Below are 17668 nucleotides of genomic sequence, written 5' to 3'. Positions count from 1 at the left end.
CCGCTACGGCCAGGACATGAAAGCCAGCCAGGCAAACCACCAGCACTAAGACACTCACGGCCCTCGCTGCTGTGTTCACTGTTACTGTGGTTGTCCCTTCTACGGGTGGGGAAACTGAGGCTCTGAGCTTCGGATTCCACCCAGCAGGGCCTGGGCCTGTCCTCACCTGTGCCCCCCACCAGTCCACAGCTGGCCCCAAACCCTAGCCGGCGTGATCTCAGTGTGGCCTCACCGGACACTTGCCTGATGCAACTGTCGCGCCACGGCCAGGCCCTTGCACAACCCGGGGCGCCCAGCTGGTCGGTTAACGATTGACCGGGGGTTAACAGGGCGCTGGGGCATAAAAGGTGGCAGCAGTGGCGCCGTGGCCGTACCCTCAGAGCCTCAGCCATGCCCACACTCGCCCTGTGCCTACTATGCGTCCTGGCCACGGCTGCCCGGCCTGCCCCTGCAGCTCCCGTTAGGGGCCTGGAGCCAGCCGAACACGAGGAGCTGACCCTCCTCTTCCACGGGGCCCTGCAGCTGGGTCAGGCCCTCAACGGTGTGTACAGGGCCACGGAGGCACGGCTGACAAAGGCTGGGCATAGCCTGGGCCTCTATGGCCGTGCGCTGGGCCTTCTGGGGCAGGAGGTCAGCCGGGGCCGGGATGCAGCCCAGGAGCTACGCACAAGCCTGCTGGAGATGCAGGTGGGCACTGCAGCTGGGGCACTGTGGGGTGGGTAGGAGTTTGCAACAGAGTTGTCTAGGGTAACCAACTGTCTGGGTTTGCCCAGGAATTTGGGGGCAGGTGTCCCTGGAATATAGAACTTTATATAGACCAACAAAGACAAGCTGGTCATCCTATTAACATCTGCTATTTCTCGAACAGATGGAGGAGGATACCCTAAAGCAGCAAGCAGAGGCTACGGCGCGGGCACTAGGGGAGGTGGCCCAGGGACAGCAGGTGCTACGGGAGAGCATGCAGCGGCTGGAAGTCCGGCTGAGAGGCGCTTGGCTGGGTCATGCCCAGCAGGAATTTGAGGCTTTAAAGGTAAGAAGTTCCCAACCCTGCTGGAGTGGAGACCGATTTCCCACAAAGAACTCACTTCTCAGCCTTGAGTCCCAGGGCATCTCCAGATCAGCCTCGCAGGGCCATGGCCTCTGACCTAGGTGACCCTAGACAAAACCCTTATCCTTTCCTGTGCCTCAGTTTCCCCATTTGCAAATAAGGACAACAATCTCAGAGGAAGGACAGGGATTCAACATAGATAAAATACTCTGCATGGGGCAGGGGATATGGAAGTTCATAAATTAATACTAAAAGAGTAACTGGTAGTATTTCTTGAGTGCCCAGGAACTACCCCAGCCATGCCTCTTAATAATCCGTATCATGCTTACAGCCCTCCCATGGCACAAGTCCTATGTCATCCCCATTTAGCAGATGGGGAAGTTGAGGCCACGGAGCGGCAGTGACGTATTAGGGCACACAGATGCAGCCCTGGGCAGGGCCAGGGGACAGGAGGTGAGTCAGCCCCAGCTGAGGTTTCTGTCCCGACCCCACAGGCCCATGCAGACAAGCAGAGCCACATCATATGGGCGCTCACAGGCCACGTGCAGCAACAGAGGCGGGAGATGGTGGCCCAGCAGCATCGACTACGACAGATCCAGGAGAGGTGAGGCTGGAGGGGGTCGGATGGGCGGGGCTGCTGGGGAGGAGGTGTGCGGGGCACCCAGATGGGGGTCCCTTTGCCTTGGCTGAGCCTTGTCTCCCTTCCAGACTCCATACAGCGGCACTCCCGGCTTGAATCTGCCTGGGGTGTGGAACTGAGGACCAGTCTACATTGAGGGACGCTGCCATGGCCACGGCCCCCACACAAGGAGGAGCTGCCTGCCCTGTGGGGTCGCCAGGGCGCTGGGCCCTGCTTCTGGCCATGGAGAAGAGACAGAAGCAGGCGGGGACACAGGCAGAGGACATGGCGCTGTTGAGGAGACGGGGGCAGGACATGGGACCCTTCCCATGTATACACCCCTCCATTAAAGTGGAGTAGATACGGCTGTCTGAGTGTCTGGGAGAAACAGTACCTTGCTCTGTGAGATGCCATGACTAGCCCCCATTCAAATGCCCAGCTGGGCCTCAGGGGCTGTACCTGTAGCTTGTGTGGGGGGCATAGACCTCACGGGCAGGGAACTCCAGGATCTCTTTGGTGGGCCGGCCTCTGGGGTCTGGGTAGGGCTTGACATGAAGCAGCTCCGGGGAGAGGCAGAAGTGTGGATTCTCAGGGGCCGGGGAAATGTCGATCTTGAGCTGGGCTGGGGAGAGAGGGGAGTGTTTGCAAGGGCCTGGGAGCTTCCAACCCCAGCCCCACCTTCTGGGCTTTAGGTCAGGGGCTCTGACGTCTCCATCATGCCCTCTAGTGGCTGTCCTTCAGGAGCTAAGGCCAGATGTCACCCTTGCTTGCTGTATTTTGCCTCCACATTTGATCCGCTCCACATTTGTGTGGCTCAGTCGTTAGGGGTCTGCCTTCAGCTCAGGTCACGATCCCAGGGTCCTGAGACCGAGCAGTGCATGGGCTCCCTGCTCTGTGGGAAGCCTGCTTCTCCCTCTCCCACTCCCCCTGCTTGTGTTCCCTCTCTCGCTGTCTATCTGTCAAATAAATAACTAAAATCTTAAAAAAGAAAAAAGATCCAGCCCCTAATGTCAGGGGATTTATGCATCACAGTCACCAGCGGGTCCCCGGGGGCTGGCCCAGCAGGTCCTCAGGGTGGGTTTGCTGAGCCACTGCATGGAAGGGCCAGCTTTCATTTACGGGGCGCGCCACGCACCGGTCACGGGCCGCAGGCGCCGCAGGAGAGAAGATGGGCGCCGCATGTCAGCCAGGAACTTGAAGAGGTCCTCATCACTGAGCCGCTCGGCCTCCTGCACAGGACATACCCACGTAAACTGGGTCCCGTGTACCCACAGTGGGGTAACGGTCTGTCCCTGGGAAACCCTCCCCCAGCCCCACGGCCATGACACCTGCTTAAAGAAGTTGGTGACAGTCAGCGTGGCTGGGCGGAATCCGGAGAAGCTGCAGGTGTCATCCCCACTATTTGTCCGATCTTGGGGTCCACGCCGGCGGCGGTCAGTCCAGGCCGGTCGGCGCTCTAGGGGAGGCAGTGATGGTGATGGAGGGGGCAGAGATGAAAGGGAGGCGGGAAGGGCCAGAGGGACAGAGTCAGCCTTGTACCAAGTCCAGCCAGCAGAGGGCGCTCCCTCCCCATTAGCCCCCCACCACTGACTGATCAGCCCCGCCTCCTCACCTCCCTCGGAGTCGGAGTCCCGGTCCGGCTGCCCCGCACTGCTCACGATGTTGGCCAGGTGGACCGCGGTCCAGGCGAAGGGCATGCGGTAGCGGCCCAGGCGGGTGCAGAACTGCTCGGCCGCCAGGCGCAGCTTCTCCAGCTTCTCTTTGTTCTGTGGGGGAGAACCCACCCCCAGCACACCCCACAAGCTCAGTGCCCCAGACCTACGGATCCCAGGATATGCCCTGCCCAGTGACCCCTTCACCACCTCGCTCAGCCTCCACATGCTTACCTTGGCCGTGTCCACCTCCTTCATCACCATGTAGGGCTCACAGCACTCGCTGATGTCCCCCTGCTGCAATACTTTCTCCAGCTGAGGGGCAGGCAGGGCCGGTGAGGCACTGCTGGGACCCCAATCCCACCCCATTTCCAACTGTCTGGCCCCCTCGTCGGTCCTCAGACACTCCATCCAGCTAGGGCTCTCGCTCCAACACCTCCCATGGCTCCCACTGTCCTTGGGATTGAGCGCTAGCCATTGGATTGCCCGGCCAGCTGCCCCCTCCCCTGCCCTTTGAGCCCACTCCAAACCCAAGACTCCATATTTTCTCTACATTTATATTTTTGTTAGTATACAAAGAGGCCATTCCAAGCATGGCCAGAGGCCAATCCTGACCACTCGTGGGCTGAGGGAGCCTAAATAGGTCCCTAACCCATTCTGTACCTCAGTTTTCCCCATCTGTAAAATGGAGGCCATGGCAACCCCCACCTCCTGAGGCTGCTGTGAGGTTAAAAGTGGGAATCTCTGTGTAGTCTGACTGACTGTGAGCAGTGCCTGCCTGTAGGTCAATGTCATTAATGTAACCGAACTGAATGTCTGGGGAAAGGAAATTTGAGCTCAGTCCTAGAACTAGAAAATCTCACACAAATGTGCCAATAAACTGAAAAACTCTGAACTTAAAGAACATTCTAAATGTCCATTTGCACATGCCAGGCCGCCCACTTGTGGGTCTCAGCTTAGCTACTGCCTCTCCATGGAAGCCCTCCGTGATTTCTCATCACCTATGTTGGGTCAGGAGCCTCCTCTGGGCTTGCCCCACTGCCTGTGCTTCCGTGACAAGACTTTATCACCCTTCTTGGTGACCTGCCCATCCTCTTCCATGAAAGCAGGGACCACACTTCTGGTGTTTACCATTATCACCCCCTGACCCAGCCCCAGCAGGCACCTTGATGACCAGGAAGATGTCAGGTGAAGGGTAGGTCACGGAGAAAATGGCAGAGCGGGCCAGGGTGGAGATGGCAGGGTGGGTGCCATGGGCCCGCAGCAGCCCCTTCATGGAGTCCGAGTTCAGGTCAAAGTAGAAGTTTTCTGAGATCTGGGGACACGAAAGGCAGCTGGGCCACCACCTCCAGGAAGCCCACTGCCCTGCAACAAGGAGGAAGGTTGGGGTAGGAAAGGGAAGAAAGGGGCTCCTACCTTCTTTTTCTCCCGCACATCATACAGGGCCAAGATGCCAAAGATGGGCTCAATTTCGATCTCAAACCTACAGCGAATGGGGACTTCCTGGCAGAGGCCATCCCTAACTCTCCCACCACCCACACACCCCAATCCCTCTTGAGACCCAGCCCAGACATGGTACCTTGTGATGGTGGTGGGGACTAATTTCCATTGGGCCACACAAAATTCCTACTGAAGGGCTTGCAGGAAAGGCCTGACTCATTTTGTAAAAGGGGAAACTGAGGTACGGAAAGCCTCCCCCCATCCTCAGCCATATAACTCCCACTGAGCCCTTCCCCTGAAACTATGCCCCTTGTTCAGCTGATATAGGAGAAGCTCTTGGCACAACAATGCCCCCAGTCTTGAAGTTCTCAACTCCTGGGCTTTCCTGCCCCCTTTTCTGGGGTGTCCTCTGCCTCCCTGGGCTGAGTCCCATCTTCACTCACCTGACAGTCCCTGTAACCCCCTCCCCATCCCACTCTGCCCTGCTAGCCCCCACTCATCCTGCGAGTCCTAAGGAAAGCATCTTAAAACTTACAATTTGAGGCTCCCCAGTGTGCCCAGAACAAAATCCTACATGGTCCAGCCCTGCCTACCCCTTGGCCTCATTTTTCCCTCTGCAGACACATCTCAGGCTTTGGGTATGTCATGTCCCCCCACCTAGAGAGCCCTGTGTGGTCATCCCAGGTTACATGTCCTGTACACAGTAGGTGCTCAATGAGTGTTTGTTGAATGACTAGATACTTGCAGAGCTGGTTCCCAACCCTAGTGCTTGGGGCAGGCAGCCCACCCGGGCCTCAGGCCAGAGCAGGGCCTCCCTTTCCTGCCCCCGTCCAGGCAGGAACTCAGGGTGGGGAGGGGCGGGGCTGGGCTTAGGTCCAAGGCCACATCCTGTTCAGCTCCATTCCCACGCACTTCTGGCTGCTCCCAGGGACTGATGTGGAGGGGGACTCGGACAGCTGGAAGCCAGGTCCAGGGTCACGAGCGCCCCCTCCAGCCTGGGTCCCAGCAGAGCGAGGGCCAGACTCTGGCCTCACAAGTCATGTGATCTCGGGCACAACGACTGCCGCTCTGTGCCTCAGTTTCCCCCCACCCGTGCCTGTCTCACAACGCCGTGAAGATGAGGGGTAATGCATGTGAAGGGCTGAGAACAGAGCCTGGCACACAGTTGGTGCTTAAGGTCTGGTGGCTTTGAAGAACGAGAAAAGGAAGTCTTATTTCCCACCTAAAAGTGCCCGGATGGCCTCATCGGTCTCAGGGCCGCACACAGTCATGGCCCAGCTTGGGTGGTGAGCGCTCAGTGCACGTAAGCACCGGGACATACGTGGGGCCTCGCACGTCTGAAGGGAAGGGTGGGGCAGCACGCACACTCACTTCAGCGACAGACACTTGACCAGGATCCTCTGTCCAAAGTGTTCACGGGGTGGCTCCGGGCGGCTGCAGCGTTCCACGGCCTCGTCCTGCCAAGAGCCAGGGAGGGCAGCTGGGACACATCCTTCGCGAAGGGCTTGGAATGCGTGGTGTGAGACCAGCTCTACCCCCAGCCTGACTTAGGTTTCTTGCAGCTCCTTGTCTCTGTGCTTTGGTGCACACTAGTCCCCCTGCCTGGAAGCCCCTCCTTCTCCCTTTGCCCTGTTCAGGTCACAGCTTAGCTGGCACTTCCTCCAGGAAGCCCTCCCTGACTTCCTGAGGCCTGAGCAGGCTCCTCATCCAGGTGCTCTCCATGCCCTATTGCAAAGGGCCACATGGCTGGGACCCAGAGGGCCACGTGAAGGCCAATATTCGGCAACTCACTGCGGCACCACTCGGCCTGGGTTGTGATTTCTTGGTAGGAAGGCCTCTCCCCCACTACACTGTGAGCTCTGAAGGCGAGAACCAAGTCTATCCTGTTCATGGCTATACCTCCAAGTCTTTCCATGCATGTTGGTCAAATAAATAGAGGTACACAGTAGGTACCTACTAAGAGGTGGTTAGATAAACGTAGCTACCTACAGAAAACATTTGATTAAGGCTGACAGGACATACAGAGGGATATACTCTAGGCCCCTAGTAAGTATGGATTGAATAAACATAGGGGTACACAGCAAGCACTCAATAAATGGCTGAATGAAAACAGAGGTGTATATACTAGGTCTCTAATAAAAGTTGGCTGGGTAGGGGTGCCTGGCTAGCTCAGTTGGTAGAGCCCACGATTCTTGATCTCAGAGTTGTGGGTTCAAGCTCCATGTTGGGCACAGACATTACTTTAAAAAAACTTGGTTGGGTAAACGTAAGTACTCAAGATATTTGAGTTGCTTCAATGCTGTTTGATTAAATAAAGGATTATACAATAGGCACATAATGAATGTTGGTTGACCAGAGTAGTATGTAATAGGTGCCCCCAAAATGCTAGTGGATAAATACAGGAGTGTATATAAAATAAAATCTACTGGATAAAAGCAGAGTATACACTAGGTGCCCAATAAATGTTATATGGGTCAATATAGGCACATATAGGGGTGCCTGGGTGGCTCAGTGGGTTAAGCCGCTGCCTTCTGCTCAGGTCATGATCTCAGGGTCCTGGGATCGAGTCCCACGTCGGGCTCTCTGCGCGGCAGGGAGCCTGCTTCCTCCTCTCTCTCTCTCTCTGCCTGCCTCTCTGCCTACTTGTGATCTCTCTCTCTCTGTCAAATAAATAAATCTTTAAAAAAAAAATATATATATATATATATAGGCACATATAGGAGATTCTCAATAAATATCAGTTGATTAAGTTGTTTGATTAAGGAGACTATACACAAGCATACATTAAGTATCAGTTGAAAGACTACAGGAGTATACGCTAGGTATCCAATAAACGCTACTGGGATAAATCCAAGGGCATATAGCTGACATCCAATAAAAGGAATTGAATAAAAAACGAGGTGTACAGGGGTGCCTGGGTGGCTCAGTTGGTTGAGCCTCCCACTCTCGATTTCTGTTCAGCTCAGGATCTCAGGGCTGTGGGATCTCCGTACTCAGCGGGAGTCTACTTGAGATTCTCTCTCTCTCCCTCTCCCTCCGCCCCTCCCCTCTATGTGCGCATGCGCTCTAATAAATAAATATCTTTAACCACCCCCAAACAAAAACAAATGAAAACCCCCAGGGTATACAGTAGGCACCTAGTGAATGTTGTGGGGTACCATACAGGGTCGGGTGCGTGGGTACGGGCCCCGGGTGGGCTTGTGGGCTCCCACCTCATCAGGTGCCGGGTAGAGGGCCAGCAGGGCGCGGGGCCGGTGCTGCCGCCGCGCAGCCTCGTTCCGCCGGTCCACATCCTCAGGGGCCGTGCGCTCTAGCAGCGAGGGTAGCAGTGAGTCAGCTGCCAAGTTCCTCAGGTCAAAGATGCTGGAGGCACCGCTGCTTCGCGGGGTGTCCTCTGGGGAGCCCGAGGAGTGCCGGGGGTCATCCTGCCGGTGGAGAAGGCACAAACACGGAGCGTCAGCTAAATGCACCTTCAATCCCGCTCCAGTGAGACTGTCCTCGTGCCCAATCTGTAGATGGAAAAGCTGAGGCCCGTGGGGCGGGCTCATCATTACAAGGGTCACTTTAAGGCTTTGCTGAGACTCTTTCTAGAACCTTCTGCCTGGGAGGGGTGGCCCTCCTTTATTACCGTTCAGGGAGGCTACACCTGGCACCAAGGTAAGGACATGTGTGGGCTGGGCTGGCGAGAACCTTCTGTGGGGCTTTGCTCACTGTCATCAGGGGAGGGAGAGTTCTTCCCAGTGGGACTGTCGCAGGCTCTGGGTATCCCGCCTGACCTCCCCGCCCCAACTCAGCTATATGGTCAGAGGCAGACCACCACGGTCCAAACCCCGACTCAGCTCCGTGACCCTGTGTCCCTGAATCCAGCACGAGGGGCCTCAGGAACCTCATCTCCGTCCAAAAATAGTAACAATGGAAGCGATAATAATTCTCAGTAGGATTATTGTGGGCATAAAGTAGGAGCCTAATGAATACTGGCTCAAGACCCAGTGGGACTGTGAAGTTCCTCGAATCACCTTGCTGTGCCTCAGTTTATCTGCAAAAAGGGTGTGGCCCTGCCTCCCAGGATAAAAGACGAGGACAAGTATAAAGCCTTGCATACACGCTAAGCCCTTAATAAGTGTGCATAATCATGACCCTGAACTTTTAGCTCACGGGGCTGACACATTTCCTTTCGGGTTCAAGGCCATTGGGGTCGCTTCCCATCCCATCTGACCGAGAGCTGGGGCCAGAGCCTACCCCCCCCCCACACACACACACATGCCCCGGGCTCCCTCACCGAGTCCTCTGGGCCGGACCTCTCATCCCCCGACGTGTCCTGTTCAAAGACCTGGCGGGTGAGGCCCTTCTGCCGCTCTCGCTGGGTCTCCGGGGTGATGGGGCTGTATGCCGCACTCAGATGCTGGTACCTAGGAGGGAGCAGGGCTGGCTGGCGGCAGGGATCAAGGCACACCCACAGGTGCATGTGATGCCTGCACGGCCACCCACCCTCCCCGTGACCCACCAGGGAAGTCCAGCTGCCCTTGCGGGGAGCACGGGCAGATAAGCAGGAGGAGTGGACCAATGGGCTCAGACCTGACCTCTCAACCCTCTGCCCAGAGCTGCCCCTGAGCCAGACCCACCTCCGGTGGGCGATGAGCCAATCCTCCGTGTACATCTCCACCGCGGCCCTCACCTGGGCATCCAGCTTTCTGTACAATATAAAATCAGGGTAAACAGAGGCAGGGCAAGAGTGTTCATCTTTCCAGTGCCTGCGGGGGATGGGGGGGGGGCACGGCATGCCCGTCTGCCTGTTTTGGAGATGTGGAGATGGAAGCTCAGAGAGGGAGGGTAACTTGTCCAAGGTCACACAGCCAAGCCAGGAGTTGAACTGGGGGCTGTTGGGAGCTTGATGGAAGGAAGGTGTGGATGAGGAGCATGGAGGCAGACCGGAGTTATAGATGAGGAGGGCGGGGAGCTGAACCCACCCATCCTCGGGGATCCCAGGCTCCGTGGTCCGGCATTCGCGGGGCTGTAGCAGGAGCTCCAGGTCGTCAGCTGGAAACTCAGCCAGGTCCCGGAGGGGCCCCGGCTCGGCGTCTGGTGGCCGGCTCAGGAGCACATCCTCGAAGTCCAGGGGCTCAATGACTTCAGTCAGTGGGACCTGGGTTGGAGCAAGGTGACTGTGGGCCGTGCCCTGGGGGCTGAGGAGGGGCGGGGGGGGGGTGGGAGCGTGGGCCTGGGCTCGAGCAAGAGGGCGGAGGGAGCCATGGAGAATGTTGGAGCTGTGAGGAGCCGAGGAGGACAGTGACCTCAGACTCTCTACCCCTCCCCGCAGGGCCTGGCCCGCCCCTCTTTCCAGGCAGGAAATCACACCCTGTGCCTGGAGGGGCAGGGTTACACTGGAAGGAAAGGCTAGCACAGCAGAGAAAGGCAATTCCTCAGGCCCCACTCCCTCTCCGCTGCAGCTGGGAGTACCTCCCACCCCCCCCCCACCCCAGTCTGGGTGGTCCCAGCAGCAGGAGGTGGGGTGACATCAGGTTGACCACCCACGGGGCTGCCACTGAGCCCCCCCAACCGCTAGGCACTGCAGGGAGGGGACAACCCTCCCCACCCACAGGGAGAGAGGAGTGGGGACACTCCTAGCCAGGCCGGGGCAGAGGGGAACCCCACATCTGCTAGAGAGCAGGGTCCTGGAGGGGGCACCCCCCCAAACACGTACCCCCAGGGAGCTGCTACTGCGCCGGCTGGAGTGGGGAGAGCCACTGCGCTCCCGGGACACCTGCTTCCGCACCTCCGCAGCCACCGTCCTGGGGGGACAGGGGAAGGGGCCACTGAGGACATGACAACCTGGGCAGTGGGGCCCTGGGAACTTCACTTCAGGCCCATAAATTCATCCTCAGAGCGGAAAATCCAGGCCATGGAAGGGAAAAACCCAAGCCACGGACTGAGAGAACCCCGGGTTCAGGATCTGCAGATCTCAGCCTTGGGGTCCCAGGGCTCGTGGCTGATACAGAGACCCCAGGACCCACCCCCCCAACCCGGGCCTGGGACCCTTCCAACCCCCACCAAGCACAGATGGAAGGATTTGGTCCCTGCAGGGCACGAGGGTCACAAATCCTTCTTCATCCCAGATGCCCAGCCTAGGTCCCAGTCTGGCTGGCCTGCCCCCGGGTCCCTGCCTTGGTTTCCTCATCTGGGGACCTCTGCCCACCCTACCTTCCATCCAGAATGTGTGTCCTGTCCCTTCCTTGCTATGGGGTTTGGGGCACGTTACTCCTGCTTCTGAGCCTCAGTTTACCCAACTGTACTTAAAGTAACCTCACGAGGCCTGCGGTGGGAAGCCGAGCAGGGGGCTTGGCGTTCGGGGGGCACTTCGTACCTCATTCTCAGGGAGCCAGAGACCAGGCTGAGCACGTGTTAAGAGGCCGGCATGGCTCACAGAGCACACCCAGTAGCCAAAATCTGGGCTGTGGCTTTCCTAGGCCACCTGCATCTGTGCTGGCCTTCCAAGTCAGGAAGGAGGAGGTTGAAGGGGTAAGACCCACAGTGGAGGGGGCCAGCAGAGGAAACTGGGACTTGGTACCCCCAGCCCTCAATTCCTTCAGCTGAGCTTGGAAGGAGGGGAAGGAGAGAAGAGAGCCGCATAGTTACTTAGAGAAGAGGATCCCAGGCAAAGGGTACAGCAAGTGCAAAGACCCTGTGGCCAGGCTCTGTGCTCAGAGCATGGAGATTCCCGCTTCCCCGGGTCTCTATGACAGCAGGAATAGGGCTACGTGGTCCCCACAGAGGCCCAAGCACCAGCACCCAACCTCCCCGCCAGGAGGTACTCCATACATTTTTCTTAGTAAACAAATCCCTCCCAATTTCCCTCCTGGTCCATTAATCGTGAGTTACAAGCCCCAGACCTTTCAGCTGTGTGGCTCTGGGCAGGTAGGCTACCCCTTCTGGGCTTCAATCCCTCTTAAAATTGAGAAGGCAACTGTCTGGGTGTTTGGGTATTATTCCCTTCCATTTTCTACTTTTCTGTGTGCTTGGAAGTTTCATAATGAAAAGTTGTACCCCCCCAAAAGTGCTATGCTGATTGTAAACCACAGACCACGGATGAAATTAATGTGTGTGGTGCGCTCAGGAGAAGACAGGTCAGGGTCGGGGAGACTAGGGCTAAGGGGGGGTCACCTGGAAGCCTCTGAAGTCAAACAAAACTTGACCATGACCCTGATCCAACGTGGGGGCCTCCAGCTGAGACCTCAGCCTCATTCTTCTGCCTCTGTATTTTATTTACTTCCTCTCTTGACTGTCCCAGTCTTGCTTCTATTGTTTTGGGGGTCTGGGGTGAGCGAATGGAGGATCTTCCAGGAAATTCAAAGGGTGTCCCAAATAAGCTCTTTGTCCTCAAATTCCCAAAGTTGGGGCTGCCTCCTCTGGAAGCCTGAGCACACAGGGTCTTGGGGGATGATTTATGAAAATGCCGGGACAGGGCGCCCATCGGTGCCCTGGTCCTAGCTGTTTTGCAGCTGCGGCCCCAGAGCAGGAAGAGGGGAGAAGGGAGGACAGGGCCTCCCACTTCATTTTGTCTTTGGCCTTGGAGAGATGGCCCCTGAGTGGGAAAAGGCCAGGTCCTTGCCACTGTGGCCACAGGAGCCACTTTCCTGTGTCACCAGGCTCTGCAGTCGGACCTGCGCAAGCAGGGATGAGTGTCATCCCCTCTCTGGACCTCTGGGCTCAATACGGCGCCCATGCCTTATCGAACTGTTCTGAGTTTAAGGCTTGGCACACAGTAAGTGCTTGATTAAGGCTTGCTGTCACTAAGTTGCCTTAAAAGGATCCTGGGAAACTAGAATTTCTGGCCTTGCTTTTTCTGCTGGGCCAGAAGGGGCCCAGGAGGGGAGCAAGGCTCAGAGAGGGGCAGGAGGCATCTGGGCTCACAGAGCTGAACGTGGTTAGGTGCCCAGAATCAAACCCCTGAGGGCCAGAAGTGAGTCTGCGCACCCCCCAGCACACGGTACTCCACATGCCCATGATGGGAAACAGGACCAAGAACAGGGGTCCTAGAACCTATCTCTCCCGTGTCCACACTTACCATCCCCCACAGTGGTCCCATGCAGCCTCCAGGTTTCAGGAGCGCCCAGACAAAGACAATCCTTGGATCCCTTCTGGGTGGCACCTGCCTCTTTTGCATGCCCATGTGGGGTCATGCAGGCATGTAGCCTGAACATAACCTGCCCTCCTGCCATCTTCCCCGCCTCCCTAAGGGCAGCCCCGCCCTCTGGGCTGCTCAGGACCCATGCCTGGGAGCCATCCCCACTTCCTCTCTCTTTCTCATGCCCACATCAGATCTGCTTCAGACACCCCCATAGAGCACATTTTTTAGAGGAGGCAAAATGTGGGTCTAAATATACTGGTTTTTCTCAGGAAGTGATCTCAGGATTGCAATGAGAGAAACTGCTGAGATCAGGTGGTGGGTTAGAGCTACTAGGGAAACAAATCCCCCTAAGCTGAAAGCCAGCAATCCTACGGGACACTACACAGACACTCGGAGGGGAAAGATAAAGCAGTGGCATCACTGGGAATTCATGTGAGACTGCAGATCTCACCCCAAGGGCGGGCAGATTAACAGAGGTCTACTCCCTCCAGGGGAGGAGGACAATAAAACCAGAAATGAGAATGACATAAGGCTCTGACTCTGTGTGTTCCCACTTGAGTAAAAAAGTGAGGGAAGAAGGGCGCCTGGGTGGCTCAGTGGGTTGAGCCGCTGCCTTCGGCTCAGGTCATGATCTCAGGGTCCTGGGATCGAGTCCCACATCGGGCTCTCTGCTCGGCAGGGAGCCTGCTTCCCTCTCTCTCTCTGCCTGCCTCTCCATCTACTTGTGATCTCTCTCTGTCAAATAAACAAATAAAATCTTTAAAAAAAAAAAAAGTGAGGGAAGAAGATGAGTCCATATAAAACCATGGAGATTTCTCTTTATAGCCCACCCAAGCCCTCCTGGACTGGCTGCACATTTTAAAGACAAATGATCTGCCTGTCAGCAAGAGGAACTCTCATCTGCTGCTGGGGGAAGCCCTTTGGACAATCGTCTGGAATGACAGAGCAAAGTTGAAGATAAACCAGTCCAGCAATCCCACTCAGAGGCGTAGACACTTGGGATAAAACATGTGGCTGGGAATGTTCCTGGCAGCCTGGTCATGACAACCCCAAAGGAAAAGATGCACATGTTCCTTGACCAAAGAGGGAGACAATGTGCATGGAAGGAATAGTATGCAGCAATGAAAAAGGACGCACCCGGCTGTAGGTAATGGCTTGGGTGAGAGACTCGGGCCACACCAGCCTCGACACCCAGCGTGATTCCATTGATAGACGTTCTAAACAGGCAAGAGTAGCCCATGGTGCAGAGGGATCCAGCTCGGCAGGAGACATCATAACTCAAGTGAGGAAGGGAGGGGAGCCACCATCAGTGTGCAGTTGGCTGAGGGACAGAACTAGGTGCAGATCAGGAGAGGCAGCTAGGTTGGGTGGCCCAGGAGATCGAGACTGCCTTTATCTTGACCCAAGGGACTTTTTCCCTGACATTTGTTGTTTTATTGTTGTTGTTTTGTTTTTTAATTTTTAAAAAAGATTCTACTTATTTATTTGAGGGAGAGAATGAGAGAGAGAGAGAGAGAACACGAGCAGGGGGAGGGGCGGAGACAAAAGCAGAGTCCCTGCTGAGTGGGGAGACCGATGCAGGGCTTGATCCCAGGAGCTTGGGATCATGACCTGAGCCAAAGGCAGACGCTTAACCAGCTAAGCCCCCCAGATGCCCCTGCTTTTTAATTCTTTTGAAAATAAACTCTACCCCCAGTGTGGGGCTCGAACCCATGACCCCGAGATCAAGAATCCCATGCTCCACTAACCGAGCTAGCCAGGCATCCCCCTGGGCATTGGTTCTATAACTACTCTTTAAACTTTGGACTTTTCTAGATGCATGTCAAATGTCACCATTATTTTAAAGGTAGAAAATAGTGGCGCCTGGGTGGCTCAGTTGGTTGAGCAACTGCCTTTGGCTCAGGTCGAGATCCTGGAGGCCGGGGTTCAGGTCCTGCATGGGGCTCCCTGCTCAGCAGGGATCTGCTTCTCCCTCTGACCCTCTCCCTCTCATGCTAACTCACTCTCATTCTCTCCCTCCCTCTCTCTCAAATACGTAAATAAAACCTTTAAAAAAAAAATGAAGGTAGAAAATAATAACACGTGCGTGTGCTCAAGTTTGCAGATATATTTGGGGACAGGGGTGGGAGGGAGCCATTTCCTTGAAATCCCAGAGGCACCTTTGGAATTTGGTTAATACACGTCTCTTTGTCCTCCCACGCCTCCAACGAAGTCACTATTTCCTTGAGTGAAAAATGCCACCAGCCCCGCATCAGATACCCGGGGGTGGGGGAGGGGGCGGCGAGAGAAGATGCCACAATCAGATGCCTGGAAGAACGGGGGATACGTGAGGACAGGAACAGTGACACGGTTGCTGAGACTGTTCTGAAGTCTGTGGCCCCACGCTTCTGGGCTCACTTCCCCACGAGAGATGCCACCTAACCACTGTGAGTCCCACTTTCCATAGTTATACCTATGTCGACAGGCTCTGGTGACACACAAATGGCATTTCCGCTGGGGACCAGCCAGCCATAAACATACTGTGAGCTGGCCATTACCGCCATTCCATATTGTATTTTATTTGTGAAAAAAAGAACACGTTATATTGCTACAGGAATGTTTGTCCATGTTATTTACATTTATAAGAGTTTGTAGTTTTAAGTTGTCCCCCCCAAATCTTTTTTTTTTTTTTTTTGAAGAATCTGTTCATTAGGAAACTGGGGGGCTGTTTAATATCCGAGTCAATATGGCACTGAGGAATGAATGACTGAATGATTGACCAGATGAATTCAGGCCCAGACCTGAGCAGGTAGACACCTGAGTGTCCAAAAGGCTGTTACGGAGGTCCTGGCAGAGGATGGCTGGAAGACTTGAGCCTTTTGCTTGTGGTTCACTGGGGCCCCAGGAACATTCTCTGCTCTTCTTACCCTGGGCTCTATAGTATCTGTTCCCCAGGGCAGGACCCTAAGCCCTCTCTTTTTTACTGGAGTGGAAGCCAGGAACCAAGAACACAGAGACTGAGTGGCAAAGAAACAGGTTCAGAGAAGCCAAAGGTCCAAGACAGAGAGGCAATTTGGGGACATAAAAATAACAGAACATAAAAATTGCCTGACCGCTATGCTCCAGACACATGGTCACATGTGTGACCTCTGTTCAGAACTCCTCACGGCTCCCACCTTACTCAGGATACCAGTTAAGGTCTTCCCCACAACCCACAAGACCCTGAGGGATCTGCTCCCACTGTCCCCTTCCTCACTCTGCTCCAGACAGTCAGATGATTTATTTGTAAATACACTATGTCTGCTTCTGCCTCAGTGCCTTTGCACTTGCCCTTCTCCCATTTTGGGATTGCTTTTCCTCCACATATGGGCATGGATGCCTCCCTCACCTCTTCGGAACTTTGCTCAAATGTCACCTTATCATCCAGGCCTTCCTGATCTGCCTCCCATATCTAAAATGGTCCCCAGGGACGCCTGGGTGGCGCAGTTGGTTGGACGACTGACTTCGGCTCAGGGCGTGATCCTGGAGTCCCGGGATCGAGTCCCACATCGGGCTCCCAGCTCCATGGGGAGTCTGCTTCGCTCTCTGACCTTCTCCTCGCTCATGCTCTCTCTCACACTCTCTCTCTCTCAAATAAATAAATAAAATCTTTAAAAAAAAAATAATAAAATAAAATAAAATGGTCCCCATCCCACCCATTTCCTTTCCTTGACATGTGTGTCCCTAGAGCACTGGCACTTATCATTAATATATAATCTACTTGATTGTGCTACTCCTCTGTCTACCCCATTGTATTTGCCACCAAGGGTGGATCTTTCCTTGTGTCTCCATCAGGCCAGCTCTGGACGGACAGGGAGCTCTTTCACTTGGGCATGGCCAGCACAGGCCCCGGGATGGAGAGGACCCCCCGTGGGCCAACTCCTACTGGCCATGGAGGCAAAGACAGGGGAGAGGCTCTTCAGCCCTGGTCTGACCTCCCCCTTCCAGGCTGAGTTTCTTACAATCTCCAGTGGCCACGGAAATGGATCCCCCAGCGCCTGGCGCCTGTCCCCTCCCCCGTCTGCCCACCAGCTGGTTGGGTCCCCAGCCCCCACTCCCTCCATTCAATCACCCATCCATCTCCAGCGCGTCCAGCCGGTGCTGGGAGAGCCTGAAGCAGGGCTGGGGGTGGGGGCCATCCACAGCTGTCCCCTGCTCCCCGGACAGCTGGGCACGGGACCCTGGCAGTGGGGGAAGAGCACGGGAACCTTCCCGAGGGGCCTCCAAGGCCTCCAAGATCACCATCCCTGTTCCCAAATCCCGGCCCCAGGAGCATCCCAGCCCCGCGCCAGGCAAGAGGATGGGTCGCCAAAGCCCCTCCTGCTCCCTCGCCCTCGGACTCGGGGACCCAGGAAGGACCCGGAGATGGCGAGGAACGCGGAGGGCTCCCGATACCTGCTCTCCCCGCGCCACCGCCTCCAGGAAGGCCCCCGGACACGCCCCCACGCCTCCCCCAGCGGCGCCCAGGGCGGACCTCCGCTCAGCCGCCATCGCACTCGCAGCCCCGCCGCGGCCCCAGCGGGGACCCCCGCCGCCCTCCCCGCCTCCCGCCGCCCCCGGCCCCCGCCAGAGTAAGCGGGCCGGAGTCGGCCCGGGCGGAAGGGGCTTGAACGGTGAGGGGGACGCCGGGGCCGGGGAGGGCCGGGCCACCCCGGGGCGGGGCCCGGACACGTGCGGGTGTCCCCGGGAGGGGCCCGGCGGCCGAGCTACCTGTTGATCTTGTGCGCGAAGGCGCGGCGCTCGGCCGCCGCCATGGCGCCGCGCGG

General features: G+C 56.4%; 2 protein-coding genes across 5 annotated transcripts in view; one reads left to right on the top strand and one right to left on the bottom strand.

Annotated features, from left to right (window-relative positions):
• Positions 1 to 17668, bottom strand: part of DOCK6 (dedicator of cytokinesis 6) — a 41916-nt gene extending 24248 nt beyond the window's left edge. For 3 of the 4 annotated variants that reach the window (XR_006385175.1, XM_044254170.1, XM_044254171.1), the window contains exons 1-14: positions 17613 to 17657; positions 10461 to 10548; positions 9727 to 9902; positions 9382 to 9450; positions 9039 to 9168; positions 7972 to 8184; positions 6131 to 6216; positions 4736 to 4802; positions 4485 to 4634; positions 3554 to 3634; positions 3280 to 3433; positions 2996 to 3123; positions 2803 to 2896; positions 2127 to 2289 (exon numbers count right to left, since the gene is read on the bottom strand). Coding sequence is in view for 3 of the 4 variants with exons in the window: in XM_044254170.1 (XP_044110105.1) it covers positions 2127 to 2289; positions 2803 to 2896; positions 2996 to 3123; positions 3280 to 3433; positions 3554 to 3634; positions 4485 to 4634; positions 4736 to 4802; positions 6131 to 6216; positions 7972 to 8184; positions 9039 to 9168; positions 9382 to 9450; positions 9727 to 9902; positions 10461 to 10548; positions 17613 to 17656 (1643 nt within the window). In the remaining variant the exon portion in view is untranslated. Of the gene's footprint in view, positions 1 to 2126; positions 2290 to 2802; positions 2897 to 2995; positions 3124 to 3279; positions 3434 to 3553; positions 3635 to 4484; positions 4635 to 4735; positions 4803 to 6130; positions 6217 to 7971; positions 8185 to 9038; positions 9169 to 9381; positions 9451 to 9726; positions 9903 to 10460; positions 10549 to 17612 lie in introns of all 4 variants that reach the window. The other variant, XM_044254169.1, reaches the window with a different exon arrangement.
• On the top strand, positions 381 to 1784 carry ANGPTL8 (angiopoietin like 8). Its single transcript, XM_044254173.1, has 4 exons — positions 381 to 687; positions 869 to 1030; positions 1543 to 1652; positions 1757 to 1784. Exons 1-4 carry the CDS (start codon positions 391 to 393, stop codon positions 1782 to 1784), a joined length of 597 nt encoding a protein of 198 aa, XP_044110108.1. The 5' UTR covers positions 381 to 390.

This window comes from Neovison vison, chromosome 6 (assembly GCF_020171115.1).
Source record: "Neovison vison isolate M4711 chromosome 6, ASM_NN_V1, whole genome shotgun sequence".
Classification (NCBI taxonomy): domain Eukaryota; kingdom Metazoa; phylum Chordata; class Mammalia; order Carnivora; family Mustelidae; genus Neogale; species Neogale vison.
This window is presented reverse-complemented; position numbering and strand designations above follow the sequence as displayed.